Source organism: Montipora foliosa, chromosome 9 (assembly GCF_036669935.1).
Source record: "Montipora foliosa isolate CH-2021 chromosome 9, ASM3666993v2, whole genome shotgun sequence".
In the NCBI taxonomy this organism is placed as follows: domain Eukaryota; kingdom Metazoa; phylum Cnidaria; class Anthozoa; order Scleractinia; family Acroporidae; genus Montipora; species Montipora foliosa.
Window position 1 is genome coordinate 18838859 of NC_090877.1, and position 20549 is coordinate 18859407.

Here is a 20549-nt window from a genome sequence, read left to right on the forward strand (position 1 = left end):
CATTTTATCACGTGATTTTAATGTTAAAGCTGCGCATACAACATTGCTATCATATATCAAATTGAAGTATAGGACCTAAGATTTAAGAAAATGTATGATAGCACTTGTTCCTTTAAATGGTAAGAAATTGCAAATTTTCGGGTCTTGGCCCATAGACTATATGTCACGGTATTTTTATAGACCAGGAGCCCATGTACGATCTATTTTTGGACTACCTTTTCTGCAAAAAGACAAAGACAATTCCGGTTAGATGACGCTATGACGTCAAGTTGGTTTGTTGCGATTGGTCATCGGGCTCCGCAAGAGTCTCATTAGCGGGAATATAGGGCTGTTGTTCGCTCATACGGGCTACTGATTTAAGCAACTGCCACCTATTTGGTGGCTCCAAAGGGATTCGTCTACAACCCTCTCTTCAAATATAGGTTCATTTCATTCATAAAGTCCTTCACGGGAACAAATGAGCCCAACAAATTGACCTGCTCCCAACTGAGTGGCTTCAAAGCTCAGTTGGTAGAGCATTGCACAGGCATCGCAGAAGTCTTGAGATCGAATGCCGTTGAGGCCACCTGTTTTTTTTGTCTATAAAGAGACAATTGCTTAAATTGTCCAGATAAGTGTGAGGATCATCTCCCTCTTTCGTCTAAAGATTTTTCTATTTGTAACTTTGCAAAATGAGGGGTGGTCCACAGGGGTGGTCCATGGACCTGGGGTCCATATATTGTATTCGTCCGAATATGCGGGAAAAGCAGATCTTATCATGTTTATTGAAATCCAAAAAGAAAAGTGGGGGTAACCACGCATTTTTCGAAGATACTTAATCAACAATATAAGTAAAAAGCTTTAAAATACAAAGCAATGTATGGCGTTCTTTTCCAATTTGAAACTTAATAATTGTCTTTGAAAAATGCATGGTTACCCCCAATTTTCTTTTTGGATACCAAGAGCACTTGCTAAGTTCTGCTTTCTCCGCATAGTTTTGAACCTTGCAAAAATATCTCTGAATAAATAAGCACCTCCCATAGACCTTTTTGCAGATACGGGGGCCATTTTGATTTCTATTGTTTCAAATAGCTATTATGGGATGCCCAGGGGGCAAATACATATTAATTTGCCCCCTGAGCATCCCATAATGTCTTTTGAAAAAATAGAAATCAAAAGGGCGCCGTATCTGCCATAAGGTCTATAGGAAATCCGAGTATCTCGAGATGCGCAGAACGCATGCCCAATAACAATAGTAGGCGCCGTCCTTGACCAAGGAGTTTATTTCCCTACTCCCTAATGTCGTTTTACGCTGATATTAGGCAAAATTTTACATTAGAGGAAGTCAATCGTGGAAAAAAAAATTATAAAATAAGGATAGGAAACTTTCACCCAAAAGTTGAAAAATGAAACCAAAGTATACGTTAATCCTGGATTAAGTTAATCGGTTAAAAATACCGTGGTTGTAATCAGGCATGATATAAAACGAATTCCAGCGTTGACAATGATTTAAAAAGTTTTTAAAAAGTAAAACGTTTCGATCACTTCCGTGACCTTCATCAGTTACTCATGCAAATATGACTAACGATGGTAAAATAGGCAAGTAGGTGACGAATAAGCATAACGCGTGTGCCAAAAAATGTTCTAAAAATTCTTGAGATTGAGGTACACACGTGGAAACTCAACGTGCTCGTTGATTGAGTTCTCTTCCTTATTAGAATACCGCGCTTCCAAAAACAACCGCTGGTTCCACTGGGGACAGATGTCAAACAAAGTCCCAAAGTCCGTGCAAAGGCGCGTTTGTGTTGAACAAACTTTGACTTTGCTAGATCGAGCCACCTCTATTCCGTGCACGGACGAAGAAAAGACCGCCGAGTTTCAGCGTTTAACCGCAACGCTTAAAGCCAATGGCTATCCGACACGGTTCATTGGCAGTTGTAAACCCCGTAAACCACGCGAAAGACAGGGGGGGCACGCGTAATTTGGTCGTACTTCCCTACGCTAAAGGCGCCTCTGAGAAAATTACAAGAGTGCTAAACCAACACAACATCAAAGTGGCGCACAAACCCGTCCGTACCGTCGGCTCCTTTTTCAGAAGACCGAAAGATCAACCAAAGAAAGAGGACACAAGGGGCACTGTTTACAAGATCGAATGCAATGATTGCGCTGCAGTGCCGTACATCGGCCAGACGTCACGCGCCTAAAAAACCAAAACCAAAGAACATTCTAAAGCCGCCGCGTGTTTCGACAGAAACTCTCAACTAGCCCAATATTCCAAAAAACTGGCCACAGCTTTGATTTTGAAAACGTGTCAGTTCTTCACATCTGTCCCCAGTGGAACCAGCGGTTGTTTTTGGAAGCGTGGTATTCTAATAAGGAAGAGAACTCAATCAACGAGCACGTTGAGTTTCCAAGTGTGTACCTCAATCTCAAGAATTTTAGAACATTTTTTGGCACACGCGTTATGCATATTTGTCACCTACTTGCCTATTTTACCATCGTTAGTCATATTTCCATAAGTAACTGATGAAGGTCACGGAAGTGATCGAAACGTTTTACTTTTAAAAACTTTTTATATCAATGTCAACGCTGCAATTTCGTTTCAAGTTAATCGGCTTGCGAACAATCCGGCCCAGATCTATAAAGTGAAAGGAAAGTAAAATAACCCTTCTTTTCAAAATTAGTCATACTGTATTAGGAGCCTGAAGCACAGTGGAGGCGCCCTCTTAGCAGAACCAGGAGGTGATGGAGAGACAATTTACTGAATATCCTTCGACATTGCGGCATTGTCCATTCCCGAGATCCAGGAAATAACTCAGGACTGAGAGTAACGTAAGGAAATGTTGTAGCCGCAGCAAAGTCACCCGAGTTGTAATATGCTTCTTCTGATGATGATGATGATATTTTGGGATATAAATGCTTCAAGTAACAGAGGTGGCATTCTAAAATTGCGCCATGTTTATTCCGGGGGTAGCGGTAGAGGATGGGGGTGAGGGGTGATTAGGTTTGGGTTAGGGTTTAACCTTAGTAACCTAATCACCCCTCACCAACTAACCCCTACCCCCCACCAGTGCGAAGTGCGAGGATCACGTCTCTCAATTTCGTCTAATACAGTTACGTACGTAAGTAGTGTTTATGGCCATGTAAGTAAATAATAATATCAAAAAAGGAATTGCTATATCAAAAACTATAATTTACTTTTCGGTGACATCTCATGAAAATCTTTCAGAAATTAATCTAGTTTAGCTGGATTTTGAATCCTAGAAAGGCAAACATGAATCCTCTCAGTAATAAGAGCTTCATTTTATTTAGGTTATCGTAAGGCCGTGTGTTAATATCATTGCGAATTATCAGCCAAAGGAAATAAATAAGTAAAGTTTGTTCGTTAATGCCCACCTGACATTTGGGTTGACTGTGTGAAATGTGAATTTAGGTGCTTGTCATCATATATTATATAAACAATTGCTTTTGTCCAATTTTCAGTTAACGTGAATTGTCACAATAAAAAGTTCCTCTTCAAAGAGTGTTTTTCAGCGGGTTTTATTCGTCCATCCATCCATTTATTCATCAGTGCATCCGTCTGGTCATTCCATCGTCCTTCTTTCTAATTTTCAGTTGCTAGTTCGTTCCTTGGTAAATTCATTCATTCATTCGTATTTCTCTTGGTCGACTACAAGCCAAATTGAAGTGAAAGGGATGGGGACTAAAACTTATCTCACGAATTGTACCAGTGAGAAATCGTTTCATTCTAGCAAATAACGCCTCACTTTCCCCCACCCTCCCCTTCCTATTGTTTCCATCCACGAGCACTTTTCTGTCACCAGGCCCCAGTTGTTCACAGGCTGGATAACTTTATCCAGGGGATAAGTCGTTATCAAGAGTATGAGATATACCTCGCGTTAAACATTGACACTGGTTTTAGAAGACGCCTAGGTTTAATTTTTCGCGAGCAAATACCTAAATCTTTGCACACTGATTGCAACTGTTAGATAGTCATTACCCACCGGATAAAGTTATCCGGCCTTTTAACAAATCAGGGGGCCTGGGTTAAAGTTGGTGCCGCAGGCTCGCTACTCTTTTTAAGAAAAACCAAATACAAAAGCTTGGCGTTAGAAACATTTATTGAAAAATGCAACATCAACCTCAATTTAGGACACAATCTTCGGCCTGCTATCATTTCGTACTGATTTACTAATGTGACACCCTCTCAGAAGTTGAAACATGACGCTGCTTTGTTACTGGGACCGAGGAACTTCTTCGATCATCAAACGAGACACTGAATTCCATCCAGTGCTGCCATCAGAGTTACCATAACCATTGCAATTTCCGATGTTGATCCCAACACGGATTTTGCCTTTGTGGATATTCTCGCAGTAACCCTCTATTGATAAAGGTCTGAGTTCATCATGGCCTACTCCTTTTCTTATCCACTGCACCGCATCAACAGGCATTGGGCCACTGCATTCTGCACCGTTGAAGGTAATGAACCATCGCTTACAACAGGTGTTACAGAGCATGTTCAAATTGCCTTGGTAAACAACACGGAGAGCGGTGTCATCTTTGGCTTTTGTAAACAGACAATCCTAAAAAAAAAAAAATGAAATTACCTAAAATCGTGGAGCTAGTTACAACACATAATATTTTCTTCTATTAGTGGTTTTTGAAGGATGGATGGGCCACTTTTTCGCCTGCATTTCTGTGAATTAAGAACTGATATCCTGCTCGCATGGCGCGGGTTTAACACAGCAAAACTGCCTGGTGTGGCATCACAAGCTATCACAATCTTTCAGATTTCATATTCTCATTGAAAGAAATCACATTTGAAAGTGATGCTAACCTAGGACATCAACGCATTAATTATGTTTCTTTTTTCTTTCTTTCTAGACCCTTAAAATACGGTTTATTTTGTGAATTTTGAAGTAAATAGTGAATGTCAGTTGAAACTTCCACTGAAAAGGGAAGGACTATACGTGAAAAAAACCTTTAAAGCTGGAGTCAGAAGAAAGTCGCTCTAATTTTTTTCCAGACGCATTACAGAGTCAGAGATGTGCATTTTTTAAAAAATATCATTTACATTCAAAACATAACAATGCGTATACGTATGATTCGAACTTAGGCCAAAACCGATAATAATTTTGTGACATCACATTCGAGCTAGTTTACCTCTATGTTTAAAGTGGGGGTGCACGTGAATTTGAAGGGCCTTTTAAGAGGTTAAAAGAAGGGATAGAAGAAAGAAAATTATTTTTGAAACACCAGCAGACAGTTGCGAAGTTGCCCCCAACCCAAGAGCACACCAGGTTGGTAGGGGACTGTTTGGGTGTCCATAAATCAATTTTTAACTTCAAATTCTAATTTTTAAAGTACTTCAAATCTTAATTATTTCTTATTTCTCCAAATTTTACTACTCCTTTGAGAAAAACTATCCCCTCCCAAATATACTGAAAAATCACCAAAAATTTACGAAACACTCCAAAACATTAATTTGTGTTCTAGGGCTTTTGTATTGTTTGAAACGCGAACGAGATATTTCCATTAAACCGATTTTAAGCGGCGTGCATCATTGCACCATAGTGGTTCTCTAATTCTCGTTCCAATAGACAGGCTTCTTCCTTTTTGCTTTTTAGTTTGAAAGGCTTATTAGCATAAAAAAGAAGAATATTTGATTTGGTCACCATTATGAAAGAGGTATGTTGGTTCATTAAGCCATTGTAGCATTCAAAGTAGTATTGAAACTTTTCAAATCCAGCAAACCTTTATTAGGCCGATATCGCGACCGTCTTGACTTCTCCACACGCACTGCTTCCAGTTTCTATGATCAGCATCTTTTCCACTCGTTCCCGCTTCTCCCTTCAGACCAGGTTGCCCCGAATGTCCTGCCACTCCCTTTTCTCCTTTGGCGCCATCGCGTCCGTCGCGGCCTGGTAACCCATTGTGCCCATTCACCCCATTTTGTCCTGGAAGACCCGGCGGGCCATTGGGGCACTTAGATTGAACCTGCAGTGTGAAGGGTGATTAGTAGGGAAGCGTAGCTATATGGAAGCTCTTGTGCCGTTTATATCCTGTAATATACTGACTACCTCTTTTGTTTTTACAGTCAAATCAGTTCAAGCGTAACTTCAATTCATGTCTATATTATTCAAAAACTCCAAGGGAGATTTTGTTTAGAGATCTCCCTTGAGACTTGTGAAACAAAGAAAACAGAACTGAGCTGTGAAGTTTGCCCATAAACCCTCGTAGCCATGCCTGAATATTGATATATCGAACAAGGCCTATAGAGTGTTTTCACTTACGTGATCAGTAACCGACACAAAAAAAAAACGTTCGCATCATAATAGAGCTCGATTCCCGGATGATTAGTTGGGGACACCAACATGGCCACCGTGAGGTCACGTGAACACACTCTATTCACGCGGAGATAATAAATAATCTAATCAGAAATATTATTTTCATGAAAACATATTTCATGCTTGGAATAGACGACGCCTTACTTTCAAAGATGCCACATTTTTAACAGTCGCTTGCAACTGAATGCCAGTTCGTTTACTATGCTTATCCTTTGAAATGATTGCTGAACCGGCTCACTGATTCTAAAACAGATGCTTTAAGAAAGTCTTGAGGGTAGGCTTGAGGTACAAGTAATCAGGTTTTGGTTGTTGAGTCTTTGCTTTTCGTAATTTGCGGATAGCAAAGTAGTGACACAGTTCACTTCTTACAAGAGCTGTTATATTCCATGATGAACAAGATTTTAAAACGAGAGCTTTGGAAGGATTAAATCAATCATTTCTGCGTTGCCTAAATTAGATCATTTCTTAAAATATTACTTGGAAGGTCACAGTGAGATCACTTTTTTGCACTGGGAAAATGGGACATATATACTGCACTGGGAATGGGACTTGGAAAGAAATAAGCATTTCGAAAATGAGGTTTGGAATCTTTAGAGACCTCCGACTCTATTATTTGCCACAACTTCTCAAATGAGGTTATCTTTTAAGTAAATAAATAAAGTTCTGTATCAGTAGACTTCAGCAGTCACTTAGACCAAGTTTGTAGACTGCCAAGCTCCACAAGGTCAGCGGTTGGTTGCCGATGGAATGACATGCGCAAAAGGCATCAATCGGCACTTGCATCAGTTTTCAAAGAATCACTAGGAATGGGATTTCAGATTTGATAATTTGGATTTGGACCACAATTAGACTGGGAATTGGGATTCGGTACGCCCCCTCATGACCCTCTTGTTTTCTCGACGTTTCTGCTTTGTGAGGGCACAAAATGTGTTTGGAACAGTTTGAGCTAACGCACAAACTTTCTGACTTTTTCCACATTAATACAAGACGGATATTGTCATGTTTGTCAAGTAATTTTCCTCCTTTTTTTTGTATTCCAAACATACGGGTCAAGAACTGACTAAATTGAACCAGGACAATTACGCGGATTCAGTTTTAGATAAGAAAAAATCCTTCCTTGATGGAAGGAAACTAAGCAGCTAACGTTAATTACAGCTGATGAGTTTGTGGTTTTCGTTCTTTGTTCAATATGGAACCCCTCGTATTTCCCTTAAGGTAATTCCTTAGTATTGCATTGCGCATCCCTACTGCGCACGATCTTCGCGTCTTTAGCGCGCGCACATAAGCACGTGCGCATACAAAACATAAGAGATTTCGCCAAGGCGAGGACTTGACAAGCTAACCGCGGAACTGTCCCAAAAAGTGCACTATTCCCACAACCAGGGAATCAAAATCGGCGTAACCGAAGCAATACTGCTTATGTAAATAAAAGAAGCTTTATTTTCAAAATAAAATTTTGTGTCACTGAAGTAACCAAGACTTAATTCTGTATGAAGGTGATTCGAATTTTTAACGCGAAAACAGTAAAAATACCCCATTTTAAGAGCCTGCTGACGCGTAAACAAGCACGGTGACCCCATTTCTTAATTGCATTTTTTTAATGTTTGTATCATGAATGTTAATTATGCCAAGTTTCCAAAAAAGTTTGATAGTAGAACAATTTCAAGGGAATTACCTTAGAGAATTCTTTTCGTGTGTACTCTACCTGTGTAATTTTGCGCGATATAATAAATTGATAGATCGAGTTTCAATTGAGTGTCTTAAAACCAAAGCCAAAGTAATTACTTTGGCCAATCAAAAAGGACTGAGACAATCCGGCAAACCAATCAAAACTCAAAGTAATTACACTTAGCCGACACAAAGCACGGGAAAATATGCACGCGCGAGCCACGATTGGTTTTGGTTTCACTTCATTGGTTGAAAAAATGGCGCGAGAACTTTGAACCAATCACTGAGTGAAGTAATCATAAACCAAAGTAATTATCTAATTACTTTCGACACTCAATTGAAAACCTTTCTAAATCAAATCAATTCGTAGGCGTTGATTTGGATGAGTCATACTGTAAGTTTCACTGACGAGAATTTTCGTGTTCTGTTTGAGTTCAGTTTGAGTTCAGTTCCGGTAAGGAAGCTGTCAGTTCCTTTTAGAATTACAATGCAACTCTGCGGACGTTCGGACGCATTGTTTGTGAAAAAAGTATTAAAAACTTGATTTTCCAAAACAGTTTCGCAGATTTTAGTGAAGTCTTAATGAAATCCCTTTGGTTTTCAAAGCTAATATGTTTACAGTTAGCATAATACAACTACAAATTTACAATCATGCTTGTACAGCGTATTTGCCTTGTTAACAATGTCAGTTTGAATTTTTGGATTTGCGATCCAATGGCAAAAACCATCAGAGAAAGTCTGATTGACGTATAAACGAATATATATTATCTTAACTAAGACAATATTTTGAAAGGTACTGCATTTCGCCACGATAATCAGGGTTTTGCGTGGCAGCTTTTCTTCTCCGCTAAGCTGGTTCTCTGTTCTCGCGCTTCCAGGCGAAAAAAAGTCGACCTAAAATTAAAATCAAAGCAGATACCACGTATCTCTTAAAAATACATCCGGCGAATATTCCAAAAAACCCAAAACATAAACTATTTAAGAAACCGCCCTACTTTAAGCCAATACTAGAAATCTGAAAGGTATAGGAATGGACACATTATAATCTAAACAAAAATTGAAAAAAAAAAGTGTTACCTTGGTATGGCACAAGACAGTTCGAAATAATAATCGTTTCCGCGAAACAAAACGAAAGCGATATTTTTTTTCTTTTGCGAACTCTTTAAGTAGAGGAACCTAGCCGATAGCCAACATATAGAGGTCTACGTTGGTAAAGGGAAGGATAGCTTTTCTTTCTTTTTCTTCAGGGTGAATGAAAATATTTTTGTCGATTAACTCATCTACATTTTTAAAGAAAACGTGAACTAAACAATGTCGTGATGATCACATGAAATTGATTTTGAGTCTCATGTAAGTAGATGGCAGGAAGAACATATTGTCGTGATGAGCGCATGAAATTGATTTTCTGACTCTTGTCGATCAGTGGATGGCAGGAAAAACAGATTGGGAGATTTTCTGGAATCGTAGCAAATAAACAAATCGTTATATCTGCCCATAAACAAGATGCCCATACCTTAAGTCTGTCTGCACTTTTGTCTGCACCAAAGTAGCTACCTACAATTAATTTACGACACGTTTTGCGCTCGCTGTCTTTCGGTTTTGGTTTTGTAGCTAGAACGAGCCAACCACTTGAGAACTCCTTTTGTCACCAAATCTTACCTTTGAAGTAGATGGCGAGTTTTGACCATCTGCTGGCAGCAACAATAGAAACAGAACCACGGCGGTTGATCGCATCATGTCGATGAGGAAACTGATGGTAGCCTGAGCCTCAAGTTCTCGATCATAGAATTTTATAGCTGTTGACGTCACCTATTGTCATTAATGTGCCAACCAAAGCCTCATTGGCTGTCGAAACAAAAGGTCTTTTGTTCCTGTGGTTGGCACATTTGAGTGACAAAAGCAATGTTTGTAAACAGGTATCTTCCCTATTGTTTAAAAGAACGAGTATTCGCGGGAGCGCATCAAATGGAGACTGGGCCTCGGAGTCAATCCTCTCTAGAGTAGACGTATCAATAGAACGCCTCTCGAAGGGAGTTTCGAGGTTAAAAGCCCAATCAAGACAACAGAGCTATGACATTGCTATTGTTTTACTTTATATAAGCCAATAAACACGCATCACGCTGGAATTTTTTATTCCGCGTTTCGCCGTGAAAATATGACACTTTTTGCGTATCAAATGTCACTCTTGTGGAGCTATTTGTACCTTTAAATTAAGTGATGATTGTTTGTGTACAGTTGTTAAATTTAGTATGTATTTTTGTCTTTTGTTTGGGTCCCTGGAATGGAGCTCTGTGGGGATACCCTGCCCAAAGGGGAGAAGTTTATAAATAAATAAATAAATAAATAAGTAAATAAGTAAATTAATAACTAAATAAATAAATAAAAGGAGACTAATGTTAAAATTCTGGTTTCAATAAGTTCCGACAAAAAGTATTGGCTACTTCACTCAGAGAACTCAAAAGCTGGCTACTTTTTTCCCTACTGGATTGAAGCAATTAAAGACAGATTCTTTCAAACCTAAAATCAATTTAAAAGTGATTATTTATTAATTGACAATGACAGCAGTCAGTTACTCTTCTCAAACCAGCCGCCAACTTTAAATTTTAATGAAATCCCTGTTTAAGGCATTACTGCGATTTTCATAATTCTGTGGAATCTCACCTTCAAGCACCAAGCGCCAAACTGCTTTTTGGCTTCCATCAATCAAATTTCCGGAAATAGCTGGGAAGATCGACTCCGCCTCCGGAAAGTGAATTGGAGTTTTTGTTTAGTTCACAGCTTGAATATCGTTATATATGTTTTTAGAAATTCTTCAGAAAAAAGATTTGTACAGATTCCATTGCTTTCCATTGGCAACGAGTTCAAATGTACAAATGTACCTTAGGGACCAAAGATGTTGATCGGTGGGTTACATCACACATCAATTGCTTTCGCCATCTGCCATTGGCATCGGAAGCTTGATTGATGAAAGTCAAAATGCAGTTTGGCCGTTGAAGCTTAAAGACAAATTCACCAAAATTATGAAAATCGCAGTAAGCAATAAGAAGTTAAATTAAATGTGATGATCCTTTTTAGGAAAAAAACCACTGCCAGGAAATTTTTGTCAACACAATAGCATAATGCACTTTTATACAGCTCAACTGATCTTTTATTTTAAAAACCCTTTCTGATCAAAAAATTTCGAAAAGTGCCGAGCCAAACGAGCCAGTACTTCCATAGGTCTTGAATGTGGCCCTGTATTCTGTAGTTGCTCCCATAGTTTTTCCTGGCTACAACTGTCAAATCTTACCTGTCCATAGTTCATATTTCACCCCCTGTCTGCATTTTGTCCCTGGTTTTCAATTTGCGGTCTGCATATGCAAGCTTATAGGCATGTTTCACACAGACTGGTTTGTACTCTTAGTGCTAAAGAACTACTTTTTTAAATTGCCAATCACCTCAATACACTTTTCCCTTTAATTTATTCTCCGATATCGTCGAAAATACATTGTGTTGTTTTTGGAACCTTTTCATGGAAATTTTACTTTTTTCACTGGTTTTGAAAGACAGGAAAAGTGGTCATACTTTGATCCATAACCGAGCAATGAAAGGGAATGTGTTTGACACCGGGTTGATGTCACAAATTAACTTGCATCGCTGTTTTCAAAGACCTATCGCAATGCAAAGCAGTCTGTGACGTCAACCCGGTATTAAACCCAATCCCCTTTCATTGCTCGGTTTTGGATCAAAGTATGACCCCTGTTCCCCTCTTTCAAAGCCAATAGACCTTATTCACGATGGCCGCCATGTTGGATTTGCTATTATCATGCAAATTAGCTACTCACATCTGAGGGGGCAAACAACACAAGTTCGAGAGGTTATAACAAACATCTTAGCCACACAGATGATTTGTTTCACGTTCATTGAGTGTTTATCACCTAAGTAGTAAAATAGAATGATTACACAAGTTACTTCGATGTTTTTTTTTAGTGAAAAATGAGGAGATAACAAAGTAGAAAGTCAAAATGTCAAAGGCAATCAAAGATATAAAATTATTATAAAAGGTACTTAATTCTAAATTTTAAAATGTACCTTTAGCATTGTTATTTTCAATATTTCGACGAGCCGATTTTCCGCAATTTGCCCAGCATAACACATGGCTAATTTGCATGACAATTTGAAAACCAACATGGCGGCTATCGTGAATAAGGCCTATAAAAAGTGAAATTTCAATCAAAAGGTTCTAAAAACAACACGATTTATTTGGGACGATTTCGGAGAAAATATAAAGTGGAAAAGTGTGTTGAGGTGATAGGTACTTCAACGTTTCAAAAACCTACTGGTCAGAGACAAGCGCTTTTCAAAATCATCACAAAAAAAGGCATTTTACGTTTAAGATGCTGGAAATTTGCTTCTCAACTTTCTCTCCTGGTCTCCTAACAGGAGGTGAATCTGTCAAAGCACGAGCTTTCATCAGAGAGGCTCTTCCCCGCCCAGTCGAACCCCTAGGAATCGACTGCTTTTCCTTCGTTATTCCAAGTGCTGCTTTAGGAAGGGCGATGCAAGTGACATCTTTTGTTGGCTTGCCTCTTCCTTCTCCCAACGCTGGAATAAGTTCTGTTTCATCCGGCTCTTTCGAAGAGTGAACGTCAATAAACAACTCCTCATCCCGTGTTTTCCTCTCAGTGGCCATCGTTTTGACTAACTTCCCCAGTCCCTACGCAGCTGAGCAACATTTTCGTACCCAGGGCCTGGTTGTTCAACGCCCTTTAACGCCAATCAAGGACGGTGCCAACTGATTCAACCATGGACCGGGCCCACAGGGATTGTCGATGGATCTGGGGTCCATGTTTTCTATATGTCCCGCATATTCAGTAAGCCGCGCAAAAATACCGTATAAGCGCCCTGATTCAGCGGTAATCTTGCGTGGCTTACTGAATATGCGGGACGTATAGAAAACATGGACCCCAAGTCCATCGACAATCCCTGTGGACCCGGTCCTTGGACCACCCCTGTGGACCACCCCTCATTTTGTAAATTCAATACGTTCTACAAGCTGAAAATCTTCAGACGAAAGAGAGAACTGATCCTCGCACTTATCTGGAAAATTTAAGCAGGAGTCCATGACAAGGAGCGAACAACTCCCATACTAATCCTATAAGTCCATGGGCCGAACCAAAATTTCTTACCACTTCTTGGGAAAAAGTGTGACTAGTGACAATTGAAAGAGCATCACAAGTTGTTCTAAAATTTTGATGATAGCGAATCCGAAAGAGCAGCTTTATGAATATTTTGGGACTCAAAAAAGTAAAAAAATAGTGCTTCTGCATGAAAACGAAGCTAGGGAAAACGCTCCAGCAAAGCATTGAATTTAAGATTGAATTCGTGGTCAAAGAAAGTGTAAGCTGAGGAAAGTTTTTTTTTTTTAATTCTTGGGCCTGCTGTTTGAATTACTAGAAAAAACTTGAATTCTTGTTTTATTTCGAATGCGTGATTATAATTATTTGCCATGCGTCGTGGGTAATTCAAGAAGGCGGACAATGTTCCAGGTTAGTTGTTGGTCAAAACTTCTGTCTCTTCTGTTCATGGCTTTTACGGCGGATTTTTGTTGTTTTTTTATGGTTGAAATCTCGAATAGGCTCCTAAAGAGGGTTTTTCAAAGAAATCGGGAGGAATTTAAGGCTATTTCAGAACGATTTGTTATAACAACATAAACAAACTACTGGCGTTTGAGATATGGACTCGAATGCGATATCATGCTTTTATTCAGCAAGTATGTGGGGTGATTTTCCTACTACGATTCTTTTTAACGACGTTGTTTTTTGGAATCTCTGCTAATGTTTTACTCTAAAGATCGTCCTCGTGAAAGTGGCCTTTCTATCTTCATTTTATGGGAAATAATTCCAAAAGGTCTATAAGTGAAGAATTGAGCTCTCCCGCCAGCAAACGTATTTGTGTTGAACTAAGAGATAGCTGCTTCATACATTGCACCGACGCTTGTGGTGACCTATCATCACTGCAAGACATCCAGTCATGGAAAGCTCTTGTATGAGCCGCAGAAATTTGGCAGTGCGCAACGATCTTAGAGCTCGCAAAAACAGTGGGAGGAGAATATCCAAATATTACTTATGATCACAAATGCCGAAGTATTTTTACTATGAAAAGAGATCAGGACAACATATGCAAAAGAAAAAAGTCATTACAACAACGACAAGGTCACGGCAGAGAAAAAATCTATTCGTGCCTCCACTGAGCCAAAAGCCTAACAACTTACGAACGTGTTTGTGACAAAGTTAGGAGATACATTAAAGGAAAAAAGGTGTGCGGGAAAAACTTAATCTGCTATTGAGAATACATCCGGCCAAAGCCAGAAACAATCTCGTCTACCAGTTCATCCTTTGCAACTTTGAATGTTGAATATGCACGCATGGAATCTGCATCGTATGAGAAGCGTTTCGATTATGTCAGGAATGAATGATTTACTGGAGACTCCAAGATTAATTAGACTGACAGATCTATGCTAAACGATGATCTCATACATAAACGATTTGGGCCTAACGGAAGTAAAAGAATCAACAAAAAAGCACCTGCGAAGGACAGTTGCCTCAGAACTCAAGTTAATGGGCCATTTCCGAGTTGCTGTTTGTCTCGGTTTCGGAGTGAGTCTTGGTGCACAACTACTGTGAGGGAAATGAGTTTGATTTGCATAAGAATACGCAACTCATTTCCATTTGAATAGTTGTGCACCAGGACTCGCTTTGAAACTGAGGCATGCAGCAACTCGGAAATGGGCTATTAAGGCATGGGCTGGACCCAAATTATTGCAAAAAAAAGTAAGGGGGTGGTCTAACTTTTCAATGTTTAGTAATAACAACCTAAGACTTTCGCAGACTACTAACGTCACAAAAGTATGCAAATGAGGTCATGTCACTTGTTACGGCCACAAAACTCAAAATAAAAAATGGCAACCGTTTATGCTAAAATTTATTTCACTTCGCTACTATTAGATTAAACAAAATGGTAAAAGAAAACGAACTTTTCTTGGCCTCTGTTAAATATGTCTTTAGTTTTGGAAATATACGGTATTTTGTACTAGTGCCCAGTTCCCTGTGGAAAAGGATTTCTTTTTTCGGACATTTAAAATTATCTCGAAATGTCCAAGCACAGAAATGATGTACTCAATAGTGTTAACATCATAAAGGTAAATCCAGCCACCAGAAAATAATAAAAAGTGTTGCCGTTTAGCTGAGAAGATTTCTGTGCTAAAAATAACTTTAACATGTCACGTGGTAATATATCATTCTATAGAGCGGTTAAGGTTTCACATCTTATTGCTGTTAACAATGCCCCAAAGTTATTTCGTGTTATATAAAATGGATCAACAGTTAGACCACCCCCTCACTTATTTTCATAAAACAGATTTGGGCCCAGACCTCAATTAACCCGAGAATTTGGCAGTTTATTGCAGTTTCAAGACCTGCTTGGAAACAACAGAGTGTCGCGACTCTAGTTAGCTAAAGAGGTGGCATAATTGTAGCAATTTAAATGGAGGCATACCACAGGTTACCCGTCTAGGGCCGATGTTGTCTAATGACCTCCATCAATACTGGCTCCCACGCGCAAAATACGTGGACGATCTCACTGCTATCGAAATTATTCCCAGGAACGCGCCATCCGTCTTACCATCCATTGTCTCGCAGGTTCAATCATTTGCTTCAGGCAGTAACATGTGTCTCAATCCAGTAAATGCAAGGTTTTGGCGGTTGACTTTTTACACTATACTAGTTTTCAGTGTCCTCCTATTTCCACGGGCGGCTCCTCTTTGGAAGAAGTTAAGTCATTCAAATTTCTTGGCGTCCTTATTTCTCACGACTTGACGTGGGAGGCTCACTGCGACTCTATAGTGAAAAAAGCCAACCGCCGCCTCTATGCTTAATCGTCCGATCAACGCATGAGTACCCTAGCGTAGTATATGCCAACCTGCTGCGATATGTCTCTGACTCGTTAGAGAGGATACAGAAGCGCGCAATGGCCTTAATTTATCCAGGGAAGGATTATAATGAGGCCCTAGTTAATACCAACATAGTCACAGTACAAGAGCGCAGAATAGATGCATGCGAGCGGTTCATATCTGGCCTAACACCACAGAGTCCTTTATATCAACTTGTGTTATACCATATTGTTGCGGCTGCTTCCTGTTATCAGTTGAGGCCTCGAAGCAACAGCGGCAGATTCTTGAAACCTTGTAATACAAATAGGTTTAGTGAATTCGTCACGAATATGTTTGCTCTTTAACTGAATAATTATAAATGCCATGTAATTCCGTTTATTATCTCATTATAGTATTTAATGTATCCTCTGACCTGAAATCCTGTAATTCAGCTCATTGCTGCAAGATGATGAATTAAACATGTTATTTATTTATTTATTTATTTATTTTATTTATTCAACAACATGGTGAATTTGAAGATCAACGCGAGCAAAAACGGATGAAATCCGACTTGTTGCCCTAGAACTTTGGAAAGCCTTATGTTCTAATAAAGACAAGTTGCCATGGCCAGCTGAGTCTTCTCAGCTTACCGAAGATAGAATAATTCTTCCCAATGAGATTAAAGTGTTTCTGACAACCTTGTTAACCGGTAGTTTAAAGTATCCAGAGGAACCATGCTCGTCAAAAGTCCAGCGTCTTTTCATCTCGTTTCGCCAGGACATGGTCTTCGGAGTTACGGGCGGCAGCAAGAAGCCTCCAAAACACATCTTGCTTTCCTAGCTATGCTGTAAAGACCTTGACAAGTATTGTAGAGCTAATTCAGATCTTGAATCGATGCGGGCACGGGGTTGCATACTGACTCAAATTTAGGAACTGAACACGGCACTGTGACTTCAGAAAATGGCAATGACGCCGCCGGAAAATAAACTCTCGTTGCCTGACAACATTAAGCCTTACATAGGTACATCTCTCGCATGGGGTAACATTGACAGATTGAAGGAGACTCTTTCTAGCTGCGGGATTTCCCACAAATGAAATCGCCATACAGGTTCGACACTTTGACCCCAATCTTCCTCATCAACAGGCGAACCCCACGCGTGATAACAAAGTCCAAACAAAAACGTCTGGAGCTAATAAGCGGATGCGAACTTCCCATCTACAATGCAGGAGAGCGGTGTGGTTCTCAGTCCTTCCAGATCCTGTGTTGAAGTATTATCGTCAGAAATTCAAGAGAATCCACTGTGGCTTCTTCTGGGTGGACTGGTTTAACATCCTAGTGCTGGCTGAGGTCGAGGTGAGGAAAGATAGCATAGGTTATCTGCCGACTATTGATGCACCGGCCACTAGCTTGTCCACCGTCTTCGAAGTCTTGAATCAGTCATTTCAAGTTAAGGGCACTCTCAAGCTTCAAAACATAGTTGTCGTGTTTGACGAAGCGTTATGATATGCAAAGGCCACTGAGATCAAATGGAAGCACAGCGAGAGGTTTAGGAGTATCTTTTTAAGGACGGGGACACTTCATACGATATGTACCCTCCTGGGAATCATTGGCAAGAAATTTCAGGATTCTGGATTAAAGGGTTTTTGTATTGAAGGGGGAGAAGATATTTTTGTACTTTGGCCTTTAAGAACTTTGTCCCGGCTTCTATGTATTTCAAATATGGCACAGACAGTCGTGCGAGATACATCAGCATATCCAGTGTCGTCGAACGTCATGGCTATACCATCTGTAGGTGTCTCCCCAGACTGCATGCGTTCACTGGTTGCGATACGTAACGTCAGTGCCCTTTCTGGAAAAGGAATACTGACCCCGTTAAAGCTGGCAAGGCCAATCCCGTCTTCAGAGAGTCATTTTAACAGCTTGGTATTTAATGGCAGCTATCAGATTAGCTTTACAAGAATTTTGAAGAATTCACATCCGCGATGTACTCCCAAAATTTATGGGAAAGCATCTTTTCATTACGGCGAAGAACTGTCTGTGTAATGATGGTTGCCATGACAACAATATTATATTAGTTAGTAATATGCTAATATGAGTACTAAGAAATCACATTTTAACTGTGTACCAGTGTAATGGATAGTGAAAGTCAAAATATGCTTTGAAACAACAAAGACAAGTGCCTTACTTAATGAATGTTGAATATCTTGCCTGTTCTATGACATAACAATTGCGTCAATTTATCACGTGATCTTAATGTTAAAGCTGCGCATACAATATTGCTATCATATATCAAATTGAAGTATAGGACCAAAGATTTAAGAAAATGTATGATAGCACTTGTTCCTTTAAATGGTAAGAAATTCCAAATTTTCGGGTCTTGGCCCATAGACTATATGTCACAGTATTTTTATATACCAGGAGCCCATGTACGACCTATTTTTAGACTACCTTTTCTGCAAAAAGACAAAGACAATTCCGGTTAGATGACGCTGTGACGTCAAGTTGGTTTCTTGTTATTGGTCATCGGGCTCCGCAAGAGTCTCATTAGCGGGAATATAGGGCTGTTGTTCGCTCATGCGGGCTACTGATTTAAGCAATTGCCTGTTTTATTAAACACTTATACCATCTATTTGGTGGCTCCAAAGGGATTCGTCTACAACCCGATTTTCAAATGTAAGTTCATTTCATTCATAAAGTCCTTCACCGGAACAAATGAGCCCAACACAATGACCTGCTCCCAACTGAGTGGCTTCCAAGCTCAGTTGGTATAGCATTGCACAGGCATCGCAGAGATCATGAGATCGAATCCCTTTAAAGCCACCTGAATTTTTCAAGTGTCTATAAAGAGACAATTGCTTAAATTATCCAGATAAGTGTGAGGATCAACCCCCTCTTTCGTCGAAAGATTTTCCTACTTGTAACTTTGCAAAATGAGGGGTGGTCCATAAGGGTAGTCCATACACAGTCCGTAAACCGGGTCCTCAGAGTGGTCCATGGACCTAGGGTCCATATATTGTATACGTCCAAATATGCGGGAAAAGCAGATCTTAACAAGTGTTTTTGAAATCCAAAAAGAAAAGTGGGAGTAGCCACGCATTTTCAAAGATAATTAATCAACAATATTTGTAAAAAGTTTTAAAATGCAAACCAATGTATGGCGTTCTTTTCCAATATGAAGCTTAATTATCTTTGAAAAATGCATGGTTACCCCCCTTTTCTTTTTGGATACTAAGAGCACTTGCTAAGTTCTGCTTTCTTCCCACAGTTTTGAACCTTGCAAAAATATCTCTGAATAAATAAGCACCACCCGCAGGATATCCGAGTATCTCGAGATGCGCAGAACGTATGCGCAATAACAATAGTGGGCGCCGTCCTTGACCAAGGAGTTTATTTCTCTACTCCCTAATGTTGCTCGACGCAGATATTCAGCAAAATTTTACATTAGAGGAAATCAATCTTGAAAAAAAAGAGAATTATAAAATAAGCATAGGAGACTTTTACCCAAAAGTTGAAAAAATGAAACCAAAGTCTACGCTTATCTTGGATTAAGTTAATCGGCTTTCGAACAATCGTGCCCAGATCTATAAAGTGAAAAGAAATAACCCTACAGGGTGTTTCAAACTTCGTTCCGATTGAAAATTGCATTTTGTCTCAAGCCTTTAATGCATCTTTAGGCAAATTGAAAATGATTTAGTAAATAAATTTATCTAAATAATTGTTCGAAGCAATTTCAATCTAACATTTGAATAAATGACAATACTTTTGAATTTTCGCACCCAATGTGCAAGGGCGCTTGCTATGTCCCGCCATATTTTCCCCGCACATTGTCTGTTTGCGTATTTATTTCTTTTTTTTTTAATTTTCTCTGCTCTTTCACAGAAATCACAGTCACTGTCAGGCAGTCACTGTTTGTGCTAGTGCTCAGGCAGGTATTTTACGGTTATCTGGCCATTCATTCAAAGAAATTGCCAAATTGTTTAAAGAGACCCAACGATGGGTTAGGAACAAGTAGTCATTAAAAAAAGTCCTTCGAGAACAAACGAAGGAGCAGACGGCCGTCTGTTTTCACAAACTATGCGAGAAATATAATCAAGAAAGCTAAGTATAAACGTAATAATTCAACAAGAAAGATTGCTAAAAAATTCAACAACACAATATCAACGTTTCCAGCACAACGGTATGGAGATTGACCAACAAAGGGTAGAAAGCTTTCAAGCGAAAGGAGACACCACTGTTAAGGCCTCGTTTGAATTTTGCCAGGAAATACTCCAAGCTAAGCTCACGACAGAGGATTGGGAGAACTTTTTATTTACAGACGAGTGTCGTAAGTATCTAGTTCATTACCCGAATCCAGAAAACCACATCGTATGGGGCCCTCAGGAGTGCGACGTTCCCCCGGCATACCAGATCATTCATTCATTCGTATTTCTCTTGGTCGACTACAAGCCAAATTGAAGTGAAAGGGATGAGGACTAAAACTTATCTCACGAATTGTACCAGTGAGAAATCGTTTCATTCTAGCAAATAACGCCGCTTGGCGGCCATTTTTGCATTCGGTCAATACCCTTAAAATACGGTAAATATTTAGGAATTGGAATAAATATTGAATGTCAGTTGAAACTTCCTCTGAAAAGGTAGAACTACG

The 20549-nt window shown here is 39.5% G+C and overlaps 2 protein-coding genes across 2 annotated transcripts in view; both read right to left on the reverse strand.

Moving 5' to 3' along the window:
• Positions 1–4088: 4088 nt before the first annotated feature.
• On the reverse strand, positions 4089–9774 carry LOC137971112 (collagen triple helix repeat-containing protein 1-like). Its single transcript, XM_068817840.1, has 3 exons — positions 9654–9774; positions 5734–5976; positions 4089–4562 (listed from the first exon to the last, which is right to left on the reverse strand). Exons 1-3 carry the CDS (start codon positions 9729–9731, stop codon positions 4215–4217), a joined length of 669 nt encoding a protein of 222 aa, XP_068673941.1. The 5' UTR covers positions 9732–9774; the 3' UTR covers positions 4089–4214.
• The window catches only part of LOC137971106 (uncharacterized), a 135800-nt gene continuing 124978 nt past the window's right edge, over positions 9728–20549 (reverse strand). The window contains exon 7 of the mRNA XM_068817826.1: positions 9728–9865. Coding sequence (XP_068673927.1) covers positions 9775–9865 — 91 coding nt within the window. The 3' untranslated portion in view covers positions 9728–9774. The remainder of the gene's footprint in view (positions 9866–20549) is intronic.

Excerpts from the sequence above, each read along its gene's own strand:
- LOC137971112 (XM_068817840.1), bottom strand. The coding sequence starts at position 9,731 with ATGATGCGATCAACCGCCGTGGTTCTGTTTCTATTGTTGCTGCCAGCA. Across the intron at positions 5,977-9,653 it reads ACTCGCCATCTACTTCAAAG|GTTCAATCTAAGTGCCCCAA; the intron begins GTAAGATTTGGT and ends TTCACACTGCAG. Across the intron at positions 4,563-5,733 it reads GCGATATCGGCCTAATAAAG|GATTGTCTGTTTACAAAAGC; the intron begins GTTTGCTGGATT and ends TTTTTTTTTTAG.